Source organism: Bos taurus, chromosome 16 (genome assembly GCF_002263795.3).
Source record: "Bos taurus isolate L1 Dominette 01449 registration number 42190680 breed Hereford chromosome 16, ARS-UCD2.0, whole genome shotgun sequence".
NCBI lineage: Eukaryota > Metazoa > Chordata > Mammalia > Artiodactyla > Bovidae > Bos > Bos taurus.
The window spans coordinates 28136547-28159146 of NC_037343.1; the positions used below are offsets into that span (position 1 = coordinate 28136547).

Here is a 22600-nt window from a genome sequence, read left to right on the forward strand (position 1 = left end):
CCAAATAAAAAAATTGTGAACTAACATTGGAAACGAAAGTATCAATAAAGCATATTTTTTCTTTTTTTCCATTAGATATTATTTCTCAGAGGCTTAAGCCCTACTTTGACACAGCTCTTTAATCTGGGTAATAGACCACTGAGTTACTGGGTTCCTTGTGGCTACATCAGTCAGAGAATTTTCCCTATTTCCCAATTTCCAGAATGAATGTCAGTTGTCAGTTCCTGGGAGTACTATAAAAGCTTCTCAAGTGAATCTAAAGTAGAGCTAGATTGAGAAACATTCTTCTGGTCAATGTTTGGGACAGCCTAGCTCTGGGAAAATATAGCACAGGTATCAGTTCAGTTCAGTTCAGTTCAGTTCAGTCGCTCAGTCGTTTCCGACTCTTTGCAACCCCGTGAATCGCAGCACGCCAGGCCTCCCTGTCCATCACCAACTACCGGAGTTCACTCAGACTCACGTCCATCGAGTCAGTGATGCCATCCAGCCATCTCATCCTCTGTCGTCCCCTTCTCTTCCTGCCCCCAATCCCTCCCAGCATCAGAGTCTTTTCCAATGAGTCAACCCTTCGCATGAGGTGGCCAAAATACTGGAGTTTCAGCTTTAGCATCATTCCTTCCAAAGAAATCCCAGGGCTGATATCCTTTAGCATGGACTGGTTGGATCTCCTTGCAGTCCAAGGGACTCTCAAGAGTCTTCTTCAACACCACAGTTCAAAAGCATCAATTCTTTGGCGCTCAGCCTTCTTCACAATCCAACTCTCACATCCATACATGACCACAGGAAAAACCATAGCCTTGACTAGATGAACCTTTGTTGGCAAAGTAATATCTCTGCTTTTGAATATGCTATCTAGGTTGGTCATAACTTTCCTTCCAAGGAGGAAGCATCTTTTAATTTCATGGCTGCGGTCACCATCTGCAGTGACTTTGGAGCCCACAAAAATAAAGTCTGACACTGTTTCCACTGTTTCCCCATCTAATTCCCATGAAGTGATGGGACCAGATGCCATGATCTTCGTTTTCTGAATGTTGAGCTTTAAGCCAACTTTTTCACTCTCCTCTTTCACTTTCATCAAGAGGCTTTTAGGTCCTCTTCACTTTCTGCCATAAGGGTGGTGTCATCTGCATATCTGAGGTTGTTGATATTTCCCCTGGCAATCTTGATTCCAGCTTGTGCTTCTTCCAGTCCAGCATTTCTCATGATGTACTCTGCATATAAGTTAAATAAGCAGGGTGACAATATACAGCCTTGACATACCCCTTTTCCTATTTGGAACCAGTCTGTTGTTCCACGTCCAGTTCTAACTGTTGCTTCCTGACCTGCATACAGATTTCTCAAGAGGCAGTTCATGTGGTCTGGTATTCCCATCTCTTTCAGAATTTTCCACAGTTTATTGTGATCCACACAGTCAAAGGCTTTGGCCTAGTCAATAAAGCAGAAATATATGTTTTTCTGGAACTCTCTTTCTTTTTCCATGATCCAGTGGATGTTGGTAATTTGATCTCTGGTTCCTCTGCCTTTTTTAAAACCAGCTTGACACAAGTATAGAACTAATGAAATGGAAATGGATAGTCACTATCAGTGATGTAAATAACCTAGAGCCAATATTGAGATATGTCTAACTTAAAGTATACCTTGAGATGATAGGGAATAGGTTAACCCCTCAGAGGCCAGCATTTCCATTAGCCTCACCAATACTCAATAAAAGACCAGCATTACTAGGCCTATCACAGTTTACTTTTGTACTGATATAGTTATTAAACCATTTAAAGCTAATTTGATATCAATACTAAAAATCTTTGTTTTGAATCGTTAATATACTCAGTTTCACTGTTTTACCAATAAAAAATTCAGGCATTATGCACACTAAGTTTTCAAAGCATTGAAAAGATAAACTTTGTAATAAAAACATAATCTATTAGTAAAGTTAGTATTCCATTTGTCAGATCCAGTGTGGCTGTGCCTGTAATTGGTGTAGAAATTACCCTATTTTTTTGTCCAGTTTCTTCAAGCAGCTGTTGCAACCATTGTGTCAATAAAGAACTCATTTTTATGGCTGGCTTTGCCCAGTACCAAGAGGGAACTGCTTAGGTTAGAAGAGCTTCTCTGGCCAGGATAGGAATGTAGTGAGCAGCCAGCTCCCCAGACTTTTGGGTCACCCCACAAAGAAAAGCTATGACCAACATACACAGCATATTAAAAAGCAGAGACATTACTTTGCCAACAAAGGTGCATGTAATCAAAGCTGTGGTTTTACCAGTAGTCATGTATGGATGTGAGAGTTGGACTATAAAGAAAGCTGAGTGCCAAAGAATTGATGCTTTTGAACTGTGGTGATGGAGAAGACTCTTGAGAGCCCCTTGGACAGCAAGGAGATCAAACTAGTCCATCCTAAAGGAAATCAGTCCTGAATATTCATTGGAAGGACTGATGCTGAAGCTGAAGCTCCAATACTTTGGCCACCTGATGTGAAGAACTGGCTCATTTGAAAAGACCCTGATGCTGGGAAAGATTGAAGGTGGAAGGAGAATGGGATGACAGAGGATGAGATGGTTAGATGGCATCACCGACTCAATGGGCATGAGTTTGAGTAGACTGTGGGAGTTGGTGATGGACAGGGAGGCCTGGCATACTGCAGTCCATAGGGTTGCAAAGAGTTGGATACGACTGAACGATTGAACTGACTGACATAAGTTCTCATTGTGACTTCACCCAACCAAACCAGCAAAGCTGAGAAGTACAGAGATTGCAAGAAGAAGGTTATTGATGCTAAGAAGCACTATTTTGGAGTCCCCACTCCAGCCTCTTAGCACCAAGGGAGTATTTGCCCATCAGTAGGCCAACACCAGATGAGACCACCTGCACCTAGATCTGACCCAGCTGGTACTCACCAATGGTATCAAAGCAGGGCCTAGCAGCCAAGAGGGTTGGGGTCAGCACCACCTACTAACGCACCCATGTAGTCAGCCCCAGCACAGCAGAAGGGCCCATGCAGCCCACATTGGGGCACATCTAAAGCATATAGCTTTGGTGACCACAGGGGAGTGTGCTGCTACACCCAACAGAATATTTCCTATGTACGCATACTTCTCCAAGATTGGGAAATGTAACCCATCTACCTAGTACACAGAAGAAAACATATAGAATCAGGCAAACTGAGGAAACAGAGGAATATAGTCCAGACAAAAGAACAAGACAAACCCTAGAAGAACTAAGTGAAGTGGAGATAAGCAGTGTACCTGATAAAGAGTTCACAGTAATGATCAAAAAGATACTCAAAGAATTCATGATAAGGATGGATGAACATACTGAGACATTTAACAAAGACTCAGAAAATATAAAGAAGTGCCAAACAGAGCTGAAGAATAACATAGCTGAAATAAAAAAAATATACTCAATCAACAGTACAGTAAATGATACAGATAAATGGATCAGCACCTGGAAGAAAAGAGTAGTGGTAGTCACCCAAACAAAACAGAAAAAAGAATTTCACACAATGAGGATCATTTGAGAGACCTCTGGTCAAAATCAGCCAATATTAACATTCCCATTTTTGGGGTCCCAGAAAGAGAGAGAGAGAAGCAAGACGAGAGAAGGGGCAGAAAGCTTATTTAAAAGAAATGCCAATAACATCCCCAGTCTGCAGAGGTTTTTGCATATCCAAGTTCATGAAACTCATAGGTTATCAAACAAAATCAACCTAGATTATTTCCAGGATTCATAATAAAGCTATCCAAATTCAAAGAATATTAGCATCAAGAAAAAAACATAGCGTGTAACTTACAAGGGAACTACCACATAAGGCTAGTAGCAGATTTCTAAGCAGGAACTTTATAGGTCTGGTGAGTCGGAGGACATAGTCAAAATGCTCTGTCTAGTGCTTCTTTATATTTTCTGATTCTTTGTTAAATGTCAAGAACTTCATCAATTGATAATCCATTCCTTCAGAGAGTCAACCAGTACTCAAAACAGTTTCCAAATTGGTAAATAGCTCACCACAAACAGTGATAGTGCAAAGAAATAGAGGAAAGCAGTAGAATGGGAAAGGCTAGAGATCTCTTCAAGAAAATTACAGATACCAGGGGAACATTTCGTGCAAAGATGGGCTCAATAAAAGACAGAAATGGTATGGACCTAACAGAAGCAGAAGATATTAAGAAGAGGTGGCAAGAATACACAGAAGAACTGTACAAAAAAGATCTTCATGACCCAGATAATCACGATGGTGTGATCACTCAGCTAGAGCCAGACATCCTGGAATGTGAAGTCAAGTGGACCTTAGGAAGCATCACTATGAACAAAGCTAGTGGAGGTGATGGAATTCTGGTTGAGGTATTTCAAATCCTGACAGATGATGCTGTGAAAGTGCTGTACTCAATATGCCAGCAAATTTGGAAAACTCAGCAATGGCCACAAGACTGGAAAAGGTTAGTTTCATTCAAATTCCAAAGAAAGGCAATGCCAAAGAATGCTCAAACTACAACACGGTTGCACTCATCTCACACTCTAGTAAAGTAATGCTCAAAATTCTCCAAGCCAGGCTTCAACAGTACATGAACTGTGAAATTCCAGATGTTCAAGCTGGATTTAAAAAAGGCAAAGGAACCAGAGATCAAATTGCCAACATGCATTGGATCATCGAAAAAGCAAGATAGTTCCAGAAAACATCTGCTTTATTGACTATGCCAAAGCCTTTGACTGTGTGGATCACAGCAAACTGTGGAAAATTCTGAAAGAGATAGGAATACAAGAGCACCTGACCTGCCTCTTGAGAAATCTGTATGCAGGTCAGAAAGCAACAGAACAGGACATGGAACAACAGACTGGTTCAAATAGGAAAAGGAGTACATCAAGGCTGTATATTGTCACCCTGCTTATTTAACTTATATGCAGAGTACATCATGAGAAATGCTGGGCTGGAAGAAGCACAAGCTGGAATCAAGATTGCTGGGAGAAATAGCAATAACCTCAGATATGCAGATGACACCACCCTTATGGCAGAAAGCAAAGAAGAACTAAAGAGCCTCTTGATGAAAATGAAAGAGGAGAGTGAAAAAGTTGGCTTAAAGTTCAGCATTTAAAAACAAAGATCATGGCATCTGGTCCCATCACTTCATGGCAAATAGATGGGGAAATAGTGGAAACAGTCAGAGACTTTAGTTTTTTGGGCTCCAGAATCACTGCAGAAGGTGACAGCAGCCATGAAATTAAAAGACACCTGCTCCTTGGAAGAAAAGCTATGACCAACCTAAACAGCATATTCAAAAGCAGAGACATTATTTTGCCAACAAAGGTCTGTCTAGTCAAGGCTATGGTTTTTCCAGTAGTCATGTATGGATGTGAGAGATGGACTATTAAGAATGCGGAGTGCAGAACAATTGATGCTTTTAAACTGTGGTGTTGAAGAAGACTCTTGAGAGTCTTGGACTGCAAGGAGATCCAGCCAGTCCATCCTAAAGGAAATCAGTCCTGAATATTCATTGCAAGGACTGTTGTTGAAGCTGAAACTCCAATACTTTGGCCACCTGATTGGAAGAACTGACTCACTGGAAAAGATTCTGATGCTGGGAAAGATTGAAGGCAGGAGGAGAAGGGGATGGCAGAGGATGAGATGGTTAGATGGCATCACCGACTCAATGGCATGAGTTTGAGTAGACTGCGGGAGTTGGTAATGGGCAGGGAGGCCTGGTGTGCTGCAATCCATGGGGTCGCACACAACTGGACATGACTGAGTGACTAAACTTAACTGAATTAATTTTTTAAAAGAAAAAAATACTAAAGTGGAACATAAAGAGAGGCAATATAAAAAGCTAATGCAATTATGGTTTTAAAAATTAGGGTACAAGTTGAAAACTTACCAAGAAGTTAAATACCAGTCTAGCAAAAATATAGAAAGCATGAATGACCAATAAAAGCACAAAAATTTCAAGTATTTTTAGAATTTTAAAGGTTCATCAGTCATAAAAAGAAATCTGTCTAAAAGGAACCATTTGGAATAACTTTAGAATTATTTTTAGTAGCGTAATTTAGAAATGTTTGGTGGTATTCGTAGTACTGATGCCACCCTGTATTTTTGATCAAACATGCCATTCTTTAATAAACTACTAAGTCAGTTGTCTTTAGATATAATTATCTGAATAAAACTCTAAGGTTAGATTTGATGAATTCAGAGTTTTTCTTAATTCTGTATTATTTATTAGCATGTATGTAATACGTAATTGCCTGTAGGCATTTTTTTAAGTCTTGTTGCTGTAGCCTAGCATAGGGGCGGCAGCGTTGGACTGGGTCTTAGGATGTCTTGTATTCAGATTTGACTGTCTTCTACTGGTAGCTCAGCGTATTTGAGGAGGGCCCCTCTATCTAGGAACATGTTGATATTCATTTGTATATACTTCCTGTTTGAGTTCCATAGACATATCTGCTTATCAGTGAGACACCAAACTTCATGGATTTCATAACACATGAGATGTTTTCTTTTTCTCTGACATTTAAATGCAGTGTAAGCAGAAAGTGAAGTTTTAATGAAAGTTGTTGATAATATTTAGTTCAGTGTTATTCAGACTAATGAAAATACTGTAAGTTAGAAATCATGCATATTATTATAGGAAATCATCACTTGTCTCTCAATTGTTTGTTGAATTGTAGGTGGCAGAAAAGAAAGATATTAAAGAATATTTTGAATCAAACCTTTCTGAAGATACAACACATTTTAAGCTGCCTACCTATCGACGCTTATTAGAAGTAATTTTTAGATTCTTGATGCTGGTTGACTATATGTTTCAGGAACTCATCCGTCAACTAATGAACACTGCAGTCACACTACTTTTAGAATTATTTAATAATTCTGCTAGAATGCCAGCTTCAGTGGAAAAAAAGAATGAAAATCTCATCAAGTAAATCATACTTTTTTAATTATAAAAGGAATTTGTAATCATAGTGTTGTAATATGTTGCCACTTACAATAATGTCAGCTGGAATTTTAAAATTCTCTTGTAGAAAAATTGTTTGTGCTCAGTTTTTACAATTATCTGAACTTATTATCTCCCATTGTTTTATTTAACATTATTTATAAAAACATGAGAAAATTTCCCCAAGATTCTGCATAAGTCAAGTTGCCATGTAAGTTGTAGGATACTCAGTAAAATTTGAAATTCAGATAAACAGTAAGTGCTGGTCACTCAATCATATCTGACTCTTTGCGACCCCATGTACTGTAGCCTACCAGGCTCCTCTTTCCATGGAATTCTCCAGGTAAGAATACTGGAATGGGTTGCCATTTCCTTCTCCAGGGGATCTTCCCGACCCAGGGATTGAACATGGGTCTCCTGCATTGCAGGCAGATTCTTTACCATCTGAGCCACCAGGGAAGCCTACTATTAAAAGACATTTCTAAATATAAAGACAGATCAACTTAAAAAGTATCAGCAGATACATGCTTGATTTTTTCTTATAATCTATAGACAATATATTAGAATATGTAATGAATCCATACACTTTTTCTGAAGGAATACCTGATAGTAGAAAAGTTAACAAATAGAAGTAATAGTAGTAAAGTTACAAATGACAGTCATCAATCAGATGGAATAATTTAGATGAATTTTGTCTCTCTTGAAGAGATGGGGACTGAGCAAAGTGGCCAGGAAGGAAATACAATGTACTTTTAACTTTGTATGAAAAATAATGTTCAGTTCCGTGTTGCTGAACATAGTTCTGTTTTTGCTACATAAATCTTCTACAGATTACTGTCTTGAGTATAATTTTTAATAAAAGCGTGTCCCAATTATTATCTATACTACCAATTATTGTTTATCTGAAATTAAAATTTTAACCAGTGTCCTGTATTTTTATTTGTGAAATCTGTTAATTCTATGCCTAGTACACTGTATTTTCAAAGTTCAGAGCCAGCTCTTTTTTTTTTATTAATTAATTTATTTATTTTCCTTTACAATATTGTATTGGTTTTGCCATACATTGACTTGAATCTGCCATGGGTGTACATGTGTTCCCCATAAAGATAATTGAGAATGATTCTGGAAGGAGCCTCAATGTTCAGTTGGAATTTGAGTCAATTTCAAGTAATTTCTATTGAATACAGAATATTTGCACCTTCTATTTGAATACTACTATTTAAAAAAAACATTTTTCTTATGTTTCACAACTAGATATATCTACTCTAATTTGTGAACATGGAATCTGAACTGAAATTTTGGAATACTTTATGTCCAAACTCTCTAATTTTAGCAACATCATTTTAGTCAAATAACATTACTTTGGCTATTCTGTGTCCCTTGAGTTTCCATAGTATTAAAGAATAAGTTTGCAAATTTCTGCAAAAAAAGAAAAGTCAGCTGGAATTTTGATAGGGATTGCATTTGATAGGTAGATAAATATGAGGAGCATTTTATCTTTAAAGTTTTCCAATCTATGTACATGAAATATCTTCCCACTTATGTGAAAGTCAGTTGTGTCTGACTCTTTACAACCCCATGGACTGTAGCCCGCCAGGCTCCTCTGTCCATGGGATTCTTGAGGCAAGAATAGTGGAGTGGGTTGCCATTCCCTTCTTCAGGGGATCTTCCCAACCCAAGGATTGAATCTGGGTCTCTTGCACTGCAGACAGATTCTTTACCATCTGAGCTAACAGGGAAGCCTTTCCACTTATATAGGTATCTTTTAATTTCTTTCAACAATATGAATTTGGCTTCCCTAGTGGCTCAGACAGTAAAGCGTCTGTCTGCAATGCAGGAGACCCGGGTTCAGTCCCTGGGTTGGGAAGATCCCCTGGAGAAGGAAATGGCAGCCCACTCCAGTATTCTTGCCTGAAAAATCCCATGGACCGCGGAGCCTGGTAGGCTACTGTCCATGGAGTCGCAAAGAGTCAGACACGACTGAGTGACTTCACTTTCACTTTCACTTTTAATTTCTTTCAACAATATGAATTTTATATTTTTTTTAAAAAAACATTGTTGAGGATTTTATCCTTTTGATGCTATTGTAAATGGAATTGTTTTTTAAATTTCATTTTTGGGTTGTTCAGGACCACAGTGAGATATCATTTCACACAAATTAGGGTGGGTATTATATTTAAAAAAAAGAAAAATAGTACCCATCCTAATTTATGTGAAGTGATATCTCACTATGGTCCTGATTTGTATTTTCCTGATAATTAGTGATGCTGAGCATCTCTTCACTGGCCATCTTATGTATCTTCTATGTGGGAATGTCTAGTTATTGATATAGTCTGCATATTAATGAGGTATAAGATTTTTTAAAGACTTTATTTTTCTTATCATTTCTTAACCTAGAATACATAAGGACATGTTTGCTTTCACTGGAAAGATGACAAGTGATTATGAAGAATTTGATAATTCAAACTTATATGCTTATTCTGTTCCAAAGTCAGAAGTAAAAACACAAGACAATGAGGTAAAATAGTCTTTGAAAAGTATAAGCATAGATATTAAATGTAAAATGAAAAATAACTTTTGGAATTAAAATTGTGATTTATGATTGAAACTGAAACACACAGTCACACACACACATCTGCTCACACTGTAGAAAGCTATAATGACATTTGTTTCATTTGTTCATGCATTACTGAGTACTTATAATATACCAGGCATTGAACTAGGCACTGAAAAATAGCAGTAAGAAGAAGAAATTCCCTGACCTTTTGAAACTTCTGTTCTACTGAAGGAAACAGATAATGAAGTGATGAGTACTGTGAAAAAAAAATAAAGGAAGATAAGGGAATGCAGAACAAATAACTATTTTATGTATGTATACTACTTTACACGAAAGTAGTTAGCGAAGGCCACCCTGTCTAAAGTAGCAGCTACCCTCTTCTTCTCCCATTACTGTATTCCTCTCGCTCTGCTTTTCTTCAGAGCACTTTTTTTGCTTGTGTTATTAACTTGAAAATGACATAAACAAAATATGAAATGTTTGACTGAGGAGGCGTTACAAATAGCTGAGAAAAGAAGAGACGCTAAAGGCAAAGGAGAAAACGAAAGATATACCCATTTGAATGCAGAGTTCCAAAGAACAGCAAGGAGAAATAAGAAAGCCTTCAACCATCAGTGCAAAGAAATAGAGGAAAACAATAGAATGGGAAAGACTAGAGATCTCTTCAAGAAAATTAGAGATACCAAGGGAACATTTCATGCAAAGATGGGCACAATAAATGACAGAAATGGTATGGACCTAACAGAAGTAGAAGATATTAAGAAGAGGTAGCAACAATACACAGAAGAACTATACAAAAAAAGATCTTCACGACCCAGATAATCACAATGGTGTGATCACTCAGCTAGAGCCAGACATCCTGGAATGTGAAGTAGCTAGTGGAGGTGATGGAATTCCAGTTGAGCTATTTCATATCCTAAAAGATGATGCTGTGAAAGTGTGGCACTCAATGTGCCAGCAAATTTGGAAAACTTGGCAGTGGCCACAGGACTGGAAAAGGTTAGTTTTCATTCCAATCCCAAAGAAAGGCAATGCCAAAGAATACTCAAACTATTGCACAATTCCAGTCATCTCACACACTAGTAAAGTAATGCTCAAAATTCTCCAAGCCAGACTTAAGCAGTATGTGAACTGTGAACTTACAGATGTTCAAGCTGGATTTACAAAAGGCAGAGGAACCAGAGATCAAATTGCCAACATGCATTGGATCATCAAAAAAGCAAGATGGTTCCAGAAAAACATCTACTTTTGTTTCATTGACTATGCCAAAACCATTTACTGTGTGGACCACAACAAACTGTGGAAAATTCTTAAAGAGATGGAAAGAAGAGACCACCTTACCTGCCCCCTGAGAAATCTGTATGCAGGTCAAGAAGCAATAGTTAGAACTGGACATGGAACAACAGACTGGTTCCAAATACGGAAAAGAGTACATCAAGGCTGTATATTGTCACCCTGCTTATTTAACTTATATGCAGAGTACATCATACAAAATGCCAGGCTGGATGAAACACAAGCTGGAATCAGGATTGCCGGGAGAAATATCAATAACCTCAGATACACAGATGATACCACCCTTATGCCTGAAAGTGAAGAGGAACTGAAGAGCCTCTTGATGAAAGTGAAAGAGGAGAGTGAAAAAGTTGGCTTAAAACTCAGCATTCAGAAAACTAAGATCATGCCATCTGGTCCCATAACTTTATGGCAAATAGATGAAGAAACAATGGAAACAGTGAGAGACTTTATTTTGGGGGGCTCCAAAATCACTGCAGATGGTGGCTGCAGCCATGAAATTAAAAGATGCTTGCTCCTTGGAAGAAAAGTTGTGACCAACCTAGACAGCATATTAAAAAGCAGAGACATTACTTTGCCAACAAAGGTCTGTCTAGTCAAAGCTGTGGTTTGTCCAGCAGTCATGTGTGGATTGAGAGTTTGACTATAAAGAAAGCTGAGTGCTGAAGAATTGATGCTTTTGAACTGTGGTGCTAGAGAAGACTCTTAAGAGTCCCTTGAACTGAAAGGAGATCCAGCCAGTCCATCCTGAAGGAAATCAGCCCTGCATATTCATTGGAAGGACTGATGTTGAAACTGAAACTCCAGTACTTTGGCTACCTGATGGAAAGAACTGATTCATTGGAAAAGATTCTGATGCTGGGAAAGATTGAAGGTCGGAGGAGAAGGGAATGGCAAAAGATGAGATGGATGGATGACATCATCGACTCAATGGCCATGAGTTTGAATAAGCTCTGGGAGTTGGTGAAGGACAGGAAAGCCTGGTGTGCTCTAGTCCTTGGGGTCGCAAAGAGTTGGGCACGACTGAGAGACTGAACTGAAGTGAACTATTTTACGTGAAAGTAATTAGGAAAGACCACCCTGTCTAAAGTAGCAACTACTTTCTTCTACTCCCATTACTATATTCCTCTCTCTTTGCTTTTTCTAGAGCACTTTTTTTGCTTGTGTTATTAACTTTAAAATAACACAGACCAAATATGAAAACATTGAAAGAATCCTAGAGACTTTAATTAAGAAATCTTTTCATGCCATGAATAATTATCACCCTTACCCACAGCATTATTTTCTTAGGATTAAATTTTACATGGTAAACACATACCCTATGTGGCAATAGTAGCCTTTTTTTATGAGCTAGCATGGTATAATATGTACTTTATATACTCTTTAAAAAGTATGTTAGGTAGATTTTGGGGCTTCCCTGGTGGCTCAGACAGTAAAGAATCTGCCTACAATGCAGGAGACCCAGTTTTGTTTCCTGGGTTGGAAAGATCCTCTGGAGAAGGGAATGACTACCCATTCCAGTATTATTGCCTGGAGAATTCCATGAACAGAGAGGATCCTGTCGGTTTACAGTCTACTGCGTTGCAACGAGTTGGACACAAATGAGTGACTAAGCACAGCACAGCATGCTTTGAAGTATAATTAAGTAAATACCCAGTGAAATGTCACCCAGACTTAAAAGGTCTTAAATATCTCCTGTATGTATATAATATATATATGTACATATATATATTCCTTCTTGATGAAGCATTAATAACACAGTCTACTTTTGATGGACATTTTGGCTGTTTTCAGTTTTTGTTTTATACATTCTTGTATATGTCCCTTCTACTTATTTATTACTAAGGAGTGAAATCTCTGAGTTCTTTATTTTCAACTGTACTGAATAACGTGTAATTGTTTTCCAAAGTGCTTATACCAGTTTAAACAGTCTTTAACAATTCCGTAATCTTTTATTGCTCCATAGCCTCACCAACTTTCACCAGCACTTAATGTCTTTGCCAACTGGATAGGTTTGAAATGGCATTTTACTGTGGTTTTAATTTTTATTTCCTTTTTAGTTGCTTGTGCATTTTTAAAAATTGGAGATTCATATTTAATCTTCCATGTCTTTTGCCTATTAACCTGTATATTGTTTTTTAGAAGTTACATATATATTCTATGTAATCTATGTTATATATGTGTGTGTGTGTATGTGTGTATGTATATATATATATATATGTAATCCTTCTACTGGAAAGCATGTTATTTTTATTCCTTGGATAATGTATATTGATTATCAGTAATTCATAATTTCAATATAATAGAATTTATCATTCCTTTCATTTATATTGGTGTGTGAAATTATCTACCATCCTGGAGTCATAAAGCTATCCTCCTATATTTTTTTATAAAACTTTTAATATTCTCTTAAAATTTATCTAGAAATATTTTTTGGTGTATGGTGCATGGTAGTGTTAGGTAGCTAGAATAGGAAAAAGGAGTCCAAAATGGCGGTGGCTAAAAGACAAAGAAGGGAAAAGCCGGCGGAAATAGAACAAAGGAAGGTCCGAAGACTGGAGTGAGAACCTCAGGTAAAACAAACAGCCCTCCTGGCTAGCCCAATTTAATGGGGCAGGCTCAAGGGGAGGAGAAAAAAAAACATAAAAAGAGGAGATAAAATTGAGTTGGGGGCTTCTCTTCAGTCTTTTGGGTTGGCCCGCCTTCACGCCTGGAGGATGTATTTTTCTTTGCTTGCCAATAAAACTGAGCTATAACGCTGGTCCGGCCAGCGCTTCAAATTTTTGTTGCGGCCAGACAGAACCAAGAAAATTACACACTCCCCTGACAGTAGGATCTATTTTTATTTATTTCTATACCAGTAACCATTGCCCAAACACTATTTATTTATATCCTTTTCCTGCTCATCTGAGGTGGCAGCTCTTTGTCATTTAATCATGTGTTTCAACATATGTCTTCTGTTTCCAGACTCTGTTCTATTGCCTATTGGCCTATTCCTGTGCCAGTCTCATACTGGAGGAGTCACTTCCTTTTCTAAGAGTGTCTTGCTTATTCTCAGGCACTTCCATTTCCATATACATTTTAGAATCAAATCCTACTTGGAGGTTGATTGAAATTGCCTAGATATATAGGTAGCTGGCAGGGAGGGGGACAGGGGAGTTAATATTTTATGATAATGAGTCTTGCTACCAACATTCTGCTATATAACTCTTCTTTAATGTCTTTTATATTTTTGTTTCCTTGAAAATCTTGTGCAAGTTTTTTTTTTTTTTTTTTTGGTTAGATTTAACCCAAGTGCTTTATATCCCTAACCTGTACTCTGTGGGAACTATTATTTTATTAATAGTTGCTTCTAGTAGTTGCTTTATACAAAGATTTAGGAATAGAAGTATTTCAAGATAAAAACATATGTACTGTTTTAATTTTTCCTTAGGAATAACATTAAATCAACACTATAGACTTTTTAAAGCTATTTATATGCATTGCAGAATTCTCTACAGACAAGGTTATACTAACTTCTGTTCTCTTAAAGATGGCCTTTTTAAGTGTGTCCTATTTTTTGCTAGTTATAGCCTATTGATAACTGAGACCTGGAATTAACTAGAGTTAATTTTATTTATGTTATTGATTATAATATTGAATATTTTTCTCATGCTTATTAGCCTTTTTATTTCTCAGTTTTGATCTTTTGATGTCCTATCTGCATTTTTCTGATGAAGTTTTCTTTTTTCCTATTGAATTACAAAAACCATTTAAAAATATAGACCTAATCATTTGCCATACATCAACAATACACATACTAATGTGTTGTTTGTTTTTTATTTTGTTAATAGTGATTTTAGTATGGAATTTTTTTTCTTTTGGTCAGGCGCCAATCATGGGTATAAAAAGTTCTAACGTAAGTAGAGAGCATTATAGGATTAAATACACATAGAGTGAAGAAAATTTCTAAAATTTAGAGGACAGAGATATCCGAATTGAAGTTGCCAGCTTTACATGCTTTTGTACTTGTCTTTTTATTTAGCCCTCTCAGTAGAACTACCAGGTCAACATTCTGAATAGGGGCATGGTGAGTATAGATCAGTGGAATAATTGCCAGGGAATATAAGTGTTATGTTAGAAATAATCTTTGGATCACCTGATCAAACGGACACTGACTCAAGAAATAGGAGCAGCATGAGTATAGAGGCAAGAATAAGAAAATATGAGCAGAAAGGGATAACATTAAGTCATGTGGAGCAGAGGATTCTTGGTGTGAATAGCACAATGTAGAGTTGAACAGATTATGAGGAGCTATAAATTCCAGACTAAATAGTTGGAATCCTAGTCTGATTCTCTGGGGCCATTGCCTTGGCCAAAATGAATATCTTGCAAAGAGGTGAACTTAACATTTTGGCATAATAGCAGTACATTGCTTTTTTTTGCCTTAGAGGTGGCCCAGCTGTGGATGGAGCCAAATCAAGGGACTTAACAACCTTAGAGTTTTATAGGCAGTGCCATCAGTAAGAGACAAAGCACCACAGATATTTGAAGGAAACAGATTAAACATGCCTGTCACTCAGATAGGCTATGTGGTAGCTTATGCAGACTGCTCTGCTCTCTTTGAACTGAATCTCTTGGGAGAAGCTTTAAAAGTGTGGCTTAAATAGAGTCACTGAGTCTGTACAGGCCAGGCTCTGAGTATGTCATGTGGGAATCAGGGTGTTTTGTGTCAGAGAATAGATGACAGTGTGAGAGCTGGAGGGTTGCATTTAAAAAGGAGAGAACATTCAGTCCTTAAAGTGTTGAACATTATTTTTAACATTTCTTCAGAAATGAGTCTCTACTCCAAGACTGAACATATTTGCATATTAATTATGTGTTCTAAGTTCTGACATTTAGTACATATTGCATTTAGGAATAACAAAGAAAACTTATAAAGGCATGTGGCAAGGTAAATCATCTGGACCTGGATCTCAAGTCATCTTTACAAGGTGTCATCCATTGCCAAGTAGATATGGTTGCAGAATGACCTTTCACACTTCTCACCTCCACAGTTACCAAAATCCATAGAAGCTCAAGTTCATTATGTAAAATGATATAGTATTTGTATATAACCTCCCTGATAACTCAGTTGGTAAAGAATCCACCTGCAATGCAGGAGGCCCCGGTTTGATTCCTGGGTCGGGAAGATCCGCTGGAGAAGGGATAGGCTACCCACTCCAGTATTATTGGACTTCTCTTGTGGCTCAGCTGATAAAGAATCCACGTGCAATGTGCAAGACCTGGGTTTGATACCTGGGTTGGGAAGATCCCCTGGAGAAGGGAAAGGCTACCTACTCCAGTATTCTGGCATGGAGAATTCCATGGACTTTGTAAGTCCATGGGGTCACAAAGAGTTGGACATGACTGAGCAACTTTAACTACACACATCCTTTCAGTTCAGTTCAGTCACTCAGTCGTGTTTGACTCTTTGTGACCCCATGAACCGCAGCACACCAGGCCTCCCTTTGCATCACCAGCTCCCAGAGTCCACCCAAACCCATGTCCATTGAGTCGGTGATGCCATCCAACCATCTCATCCTCTGTCATCCCCTTCTCCTCCTGCCCTCAATCTTTCCCAGAATCAGCGTCTTTTCAAATGAGTCAGCTCTTTGCATCAGGTGTCCAAAGTATTGGAGTTTCAGCTTCAACATCAGTCCTTCCAATGAACACCCAGGACTGATCTCCTTTAGGATGGACTGGTTGGATCTCCTTGCAGTCCAAGGGACTCTCAAGAGTCTTCTCCAACACCAATTCAAAAGCATCAATTCTTCGGTGCTCAGCTTTCTTTATAGTCCAACTCTCACATCCATACATGATCACTGGAAAAACCATAGCCTTGACTAGACGGACCTTTGTTGGCAAAGTAATGTCTCTGCTTTTTAATATGCTGTTTAGGTTGGTCATAACTTTCCTTCCAAGGAGTAAGCGTCTTTTAATTTCATGGCTACAGTCACCATCTGCAGTGATTTTGGAGCCCAGAAAAATAAAGTCAGCCACTGTTTCCACTGTTTCCCTGTCTATTTCCCATGAAGTGATGAGACTGGATACCATGATCTTAGTTTTCTGAATATTGAGCTTTAAGCCAAGTTTTTAATTCTCCTCTTCACTTTCATCAAGAGGCTTTTTAGTTCTTCTTCACTGTCTGCCAACAGGGTGGTGTCATCTGCATATCTGAGGTTATTGATATTTCTCCTGGCAATCTTGATTCCAGCTTGTGCTTCCTCCAGCCCTGCATTTCTCATGATGTACTTTGCATATAAGTTAAATAAGTAGGGTGACAATATACAGCCTTGATGTACTCCTTTTCCTATTTGGAACCAGTCTGTTGTTCCATATCCAGTTCTAACTGTTGCTTCCTAACTTGCATACAGATTTCTCAAGAGTCAGGTCAGGTGGTCTGGTAGTCCCATCTCTTCAGAATTTTCCACAGTTTATTTTGATCCACACAGTCAAAGGCTTTGGCATAGTCAATAAAGCAGAAGTAGATGTTTTTCTGGAACTCGCTTGCTTTTCAATGATCCAGTGCATGTTGGCAGTTTGATCTCTGGTTCCTCTGCCTTTTCTAAATTCATCTCGAACATCTGGAAGTTCATGGTTCACTTATTGCTGAAGTGTGGCTTGGAGAATTTTAAGCATTACTTTACTAGAGTGTGAGATGAGTGCAATTGTGTGGTAGTTTGAGCATTCTTTGGCATTGCTTTTTTTGGGTATTGGAATGAAAACTGACCTTTTCCAGTCCTGTGGCCACTGCTGAGTTTTCCAGATTTGCTGGCATGTTGGGTGTAGCACTTTCACAGCATCATCTTTCAGGATTTGAAATGGCTCAACTGGAAGTCCATCACCTCTACTAGCTTTGTTCATAGTCATGTTCCTAAGGCCCACTTGAGTTCACATTCCAGGATGTCTATACTTTAAATTATCTCTAGAGTATTTATAATACCTAATACAGTGTAAATAGTTGTCAGCATGTGGCAAATTCAAGTTTTGCTTTTTGGAACTTTCTGGAATTAAAAATATTCCTCAGATGGTTGAATCTATGGATGTGGAACCCACAGACAAGGAGGGCTGACTGTATATGGTGTATGCACAAAGTAATAAACTTTCAAGATATTCCCCAAATACTTATATATGTAAACGAGCTCTTGTTACATCTTAAATAGCAATTATAACAAAAAAAGTCTGTAATTTGGAATCAGATAGTGCTGAGTTCTAATATTAAGACTGTATAGTCTTCAACAATCCATTTTAATCAAACCAAACCTCAGTGTATTATCAAACAATTATAATACATACCTACAATGCTACTGAGAGGATTGAATAAGAAAGCATATAAAGCAAAAGTCAGTGGTGCATGGTAGGTACACATCATACAACTTTTAGTATATTGACTCATTGCAATGAATTGTCACTGTTTTAACCTTCTATGAGATTTTTTCCTAATATATCTAAAGAAAGGACCTTAGCATAATGAATGGATGAATGAATAACAGAACTTATTTACTAAATAATAAGCTCCTTTTTATTCTGTTGTCAGATTGCATGTTTGAAAAACGTTTACTATTAGCTTACTCGATAAGTCAATTTAAAATATTAGCTCATCTTTTTGAGCCCTTCTTACATGAAGGTGAATGTTCTTAGAATAGCTTGCTCATCTTATTCCATAGCCTTTATTCCTAATGCTTTTTGATCACTTTCCAAATTCATATTGGAGAAACAGAACACAAGCAGGCGGGTTGGAAAATCTGTCACCCCATTTATTTCCAGGCTTGACTCAAATGAACTGTCCACCAAGTAAATACTGCGTTCCTACATCACAGCTCAGAAAAAGGAGGTGACATCATCCCATCAATAGTTTGCAGCAAGTAGCTGACCTCTACCAGAGTCTTCAAATACTTAGGAAGGACTATTCATTAATGAAAGTGAAATTTAACGTTGAAGAACAGAGATCAAACATGATGACAAGTATCCATATAAGTGTACCCCCCAAATTGAGGAGATATAAAAAATATAATCCCAGAAATATGTCACATGATGAAAACAGCTATTGTTGAGGAAATCCTCAGCCCAACATATGCTTTTAAGGGGTAATTTTTATGTGATTCACTAAGTTTTGAATCCCAAACTCCCAGTATCTACCTGGTTCATTTCTGGGACTATTGTAGTGAGTCAAAAAATACTTAAGACAGGTAATTTGGATAATAGCTCTCCTTTTTTAGTTTGATGTCATTGCTTTAGAAGCATAGATGCCTTAGGATTCTTTGGAAACATGGCATGTTGGACAAAGACATAGTCTGTTTTCAAAGTCTCTGATAGAAACACATTATAACCAAGAGTTGTTTAGAGTCTAACTTCAACCATAATGATTTTTCGATGCAGCAACAATATTACTATAGATTTTAATTAACATTCCCTGTTGTCATATTTACAACAGAATTCTAGACGTCACTATTGCTTGGTTTCTCCAGGATATAACCCAGATCTTCAGATATTTTGCATCTCAGGAAAACAAAATGTATTTCATTACTTAAAAGTTTTTAATCACAAAACTCGCTTCAGCATTGTTTTTAGCAGCTAGTTCATAATAAAGTCAACTTCACTTTCACTACTACAAGAATAGCTATAAAAACAATATCACCACTGACCATGGATGTTGTAAGAATGGAACTGAAGCCATGTGAAAAGAAAACAGTCTTAGTGTAAGGAATTGTGAATCCACCTATACCCTTGATTAGCTTAAGAACTCGTCCAGGACACCCAACATTTTTTGTTTGTTTTTTTAACTTCAAAGCACATCTGATGCTCTTACAAGAAAATAGATTGCTTATTATTGTTCAGTCACTAAGTTGATGTCCACTCTGCAATCCTGTGGAATACAGCACACCAGGCTTCCCTGTCCTTCACCATCTCCTGGAGTTTGCTCAAACTCATGTCCCTTGAGTCAGTGATGCCATCAAACCATCTCATCCTCTGTCACCCTCTTCTCTTCCTGCCCTCAATGTTTCCCAGCATCAGAGTCTTCAAATGAGTCACTCTTCGCATCAGGTGGTCAAAGTATTGGAGCATCATCATCATCCTTCCAATGAATATTCAGGGTTAATTTCCTTTAGGATTAACTGGTTCGATCTCCTTGCAGTCCAAGGAACTTTCAAGAGTTCCTTCTCCAACACCACAATTCAAAAGCATTAGTTCTTCTGTGTTCAGCTTTCTTTATGGTCCAGCCATCGCATCCATACATGACTACTGGAAAAACCATAGCTTTGACTATATGGACCTCTGTTGGCAAAGTGATCTCTGCTTTTTAATACGCTAAGTTTGCCATAGCTTTTCTTCCAAGGAGCAAGCATCTTTTAATTTCATGACTGCAGTCACTGTCTGCAGTGATTTTGGAGCCCAAGAAAATAAAGTCTGTCACTGTTTCCACTTTTTCCCCTTCTGTTTGCTATGAAGTATGTTACTGGATGCCATGATCTTTGTTTTTTGAATGTTGAATTTAAGCCAGCTTTTTCACTTTCCTCTTCCACCTCATCAAGAGGCTCTTTAGTTCCTCTTCTCTTTCTGCCATTAAATTGGTATCATCTGCATGTCTGAGGTTGTTGATATTTCTCCCAGAAATCTTGATTCAAGCTTATGATTCATCCAGCTCAACATTTCACATGATACACCCTACATATAAGTTAAATAAGCAGGTGACAATATACATTCTTGACATACTCCTTTCCTAATTTGGAACCAGTCTGTTGTTTCATGTCCAGTTCTAACTGTTGCTTCTTGACCTGCATACAGTTTTCTCTAGAGGCAGGTAAGGTGATTTGGTATTCCCATCTCTTGAAGAATTTTCCACAGTTTGTTGTGATCCACACAGTCAAAAGCTTTGGCATAGTCAGTGGAGCAAAAGTAGATGTTTTGGGGGAATTCTCTTGCTTTCTCTATGATTGAATGGGTGTTGGCAATTTGATCTCTTATTCCTCTGACTTTTCTAAATCCAGCTTGAACATCTGAAAGTTCTCAGTTCATGTACTGCTGAAGCCTAGCTTGAAGGATTTTGAGCACAATCTTGCTAGCATATGAAATTAGCACAGTTGTATGGTAGTTTCACCATTCTTTGGTATTCTCTTTCTTTTGGATTGAAATGAAAACTGATCTTTTCCAGTCCTGTGGCCACTACTGAGTTTTTCAAATTTGGTGACATATTAAATGCGGCACTTTCACAGCATCAGCTTTTAGGATTTGAAATAGCTCAACTGGAATTCCATCACCTCCACTAGCTTTGTTCATAGTAGTGATTCCTAAGGCTACTTGACTTCGCATTCTGGGATATCTGGCTCTAGGTGAGTGATCACACCATCATGGTTATCTGGGTCATAAAGATCTTTTTTGTATAGTTGTTCTGTGTATTCTTGCCACCTCTTCTTAATCTCTTCTGTTTCTGTTAGGTCCATACCATTTCTGTCCTTTATTGTGCCCATCTTTGCATGAAATATTCCCTTTGTATCTCCAGTTTTCTTGAAAAGATCTCTAATCTTTCCCTTTCTATTGTTTTCCTTTATTCCTTTGCATTATTCACATAAAAAGCCTTTCTTATCTCTCTTTGCTTTTCTCTAGAACTCTGCATTCATTTGGGTATATCATTCCCTTTCTCCTTTGCCCTTCACTTCTCTTCTCTCAGTTATTTGTAAGGCATCCTCAGATCTCATTACATATTAAAAATGGTTATGCTGCTGCTGCTCCTAAGTCTCTTCAGTCGTGTCCAACTCTGTGCAACCCCATAGATGGCAGCCCACCAGGCTCCTCTGTCCCTGGGATTCTCCAAGCAAGAATACTGGAGTGGGTTGCCATTTCCTTCTCCAATGCATACATGCATGCTAAGTTGCTTCAGTCATGTCCGACTCTGTGCGACCCCATAGACAGCAGCCCTCCAGGCTCCTCTGTCCACAGGATTCTCCTGGCAAGAATACTGGAGTGGGCTAAAAATGGTTATGGGACGAACACATTTATTTTAAATGAATAACAACAATAGAAGATTTATATTGTTTACAGTGTTCGTTGTTGCTTTTAAATATTAGAATAGACTTTTTCTTTTCTTTTTTTGGTTATCTTGAGAAAGAGAATTTGTGATAACGGAATGAGTCCTTAACCATCTGCAGTGATTTTGGAGCCCCAAAATTGAAGTCTGACACTGTTTCCCCATCTATTTGCCATGAAGTTATGGGACCAGATGTCATGATCTTCGTTTTCTGAATGTTGAGCTTTAAGCCAACTTTTTCATTCTCCTCTTCACTTTCATCAAGAGGCTTTTGAGTTCCTCTTCACTTTCTGCCATCTGCATATGGTGTCATCTGCATATCTGAGGTTATTGATATTTCTCCTGGTAATCTTGATTCCAGCTTGCTCTTCTTCCAGCCCAGCGTTTCTCATGATGTACTCTGCATATAAGTTAAATAAGCAGGGTGACAATATACAGCCTTGACGTATTCCTTTTCCTATTTGGAACCAGTCTGTTGTTCCATGTCCAGTTCTAACTGTTGCTTCCTGACCTGCATATAGGTTTCTCAAGAGTCAGGTCAGGTGGTCTGGTATTCCCATCTCTTTCAGAATTTTCCAGTTTATTGTGATACACACAGTCAAAGGCTTTGGCATAGTCAATAAAGCAGAAATATATGTTTTTCTGGAACTCTCTTGCTTTTTCGATGATCCAGCGGATGTTGGCAATTTGATCTCTGGTTCCTCTGCCTTTTCTAAAACCAGCTTGAACATCTGAAAGTTCACAGTTCACATACTGCTGAAGCCTGGCTTGGAGAATTTTGACCATTACTTT

General features: G+C 38.0%; 1 protein-coding gene across 2 annotated transcripts in view; it reads left to right on the forward strand.

Annotated features, from left to right (window-relative positions):
• Positions 1 to 22600, forward strand: part of DNAH14 (dynein axonemal heavy chain 14) — a 377701-nt gene that overhangs the window by 71449 nt on the left and 283652 nt on the right. For both annotated transcript variants that reach the window (XM_059875675.1, XM_059875674.1), the window contains 2 exons: positions 6649 to 6896; positions 9309 to 9429. In XM_059875675.1, the coding sequence (XP_059731658.1) occupies positions 6649 to 6896; positions 9309 to 9429 (369 nt within the window). The remainder of the gene's footprint in view (positions 1 to 6648; positions 6897 to 9308; positions 9430 to 22600) is intronic.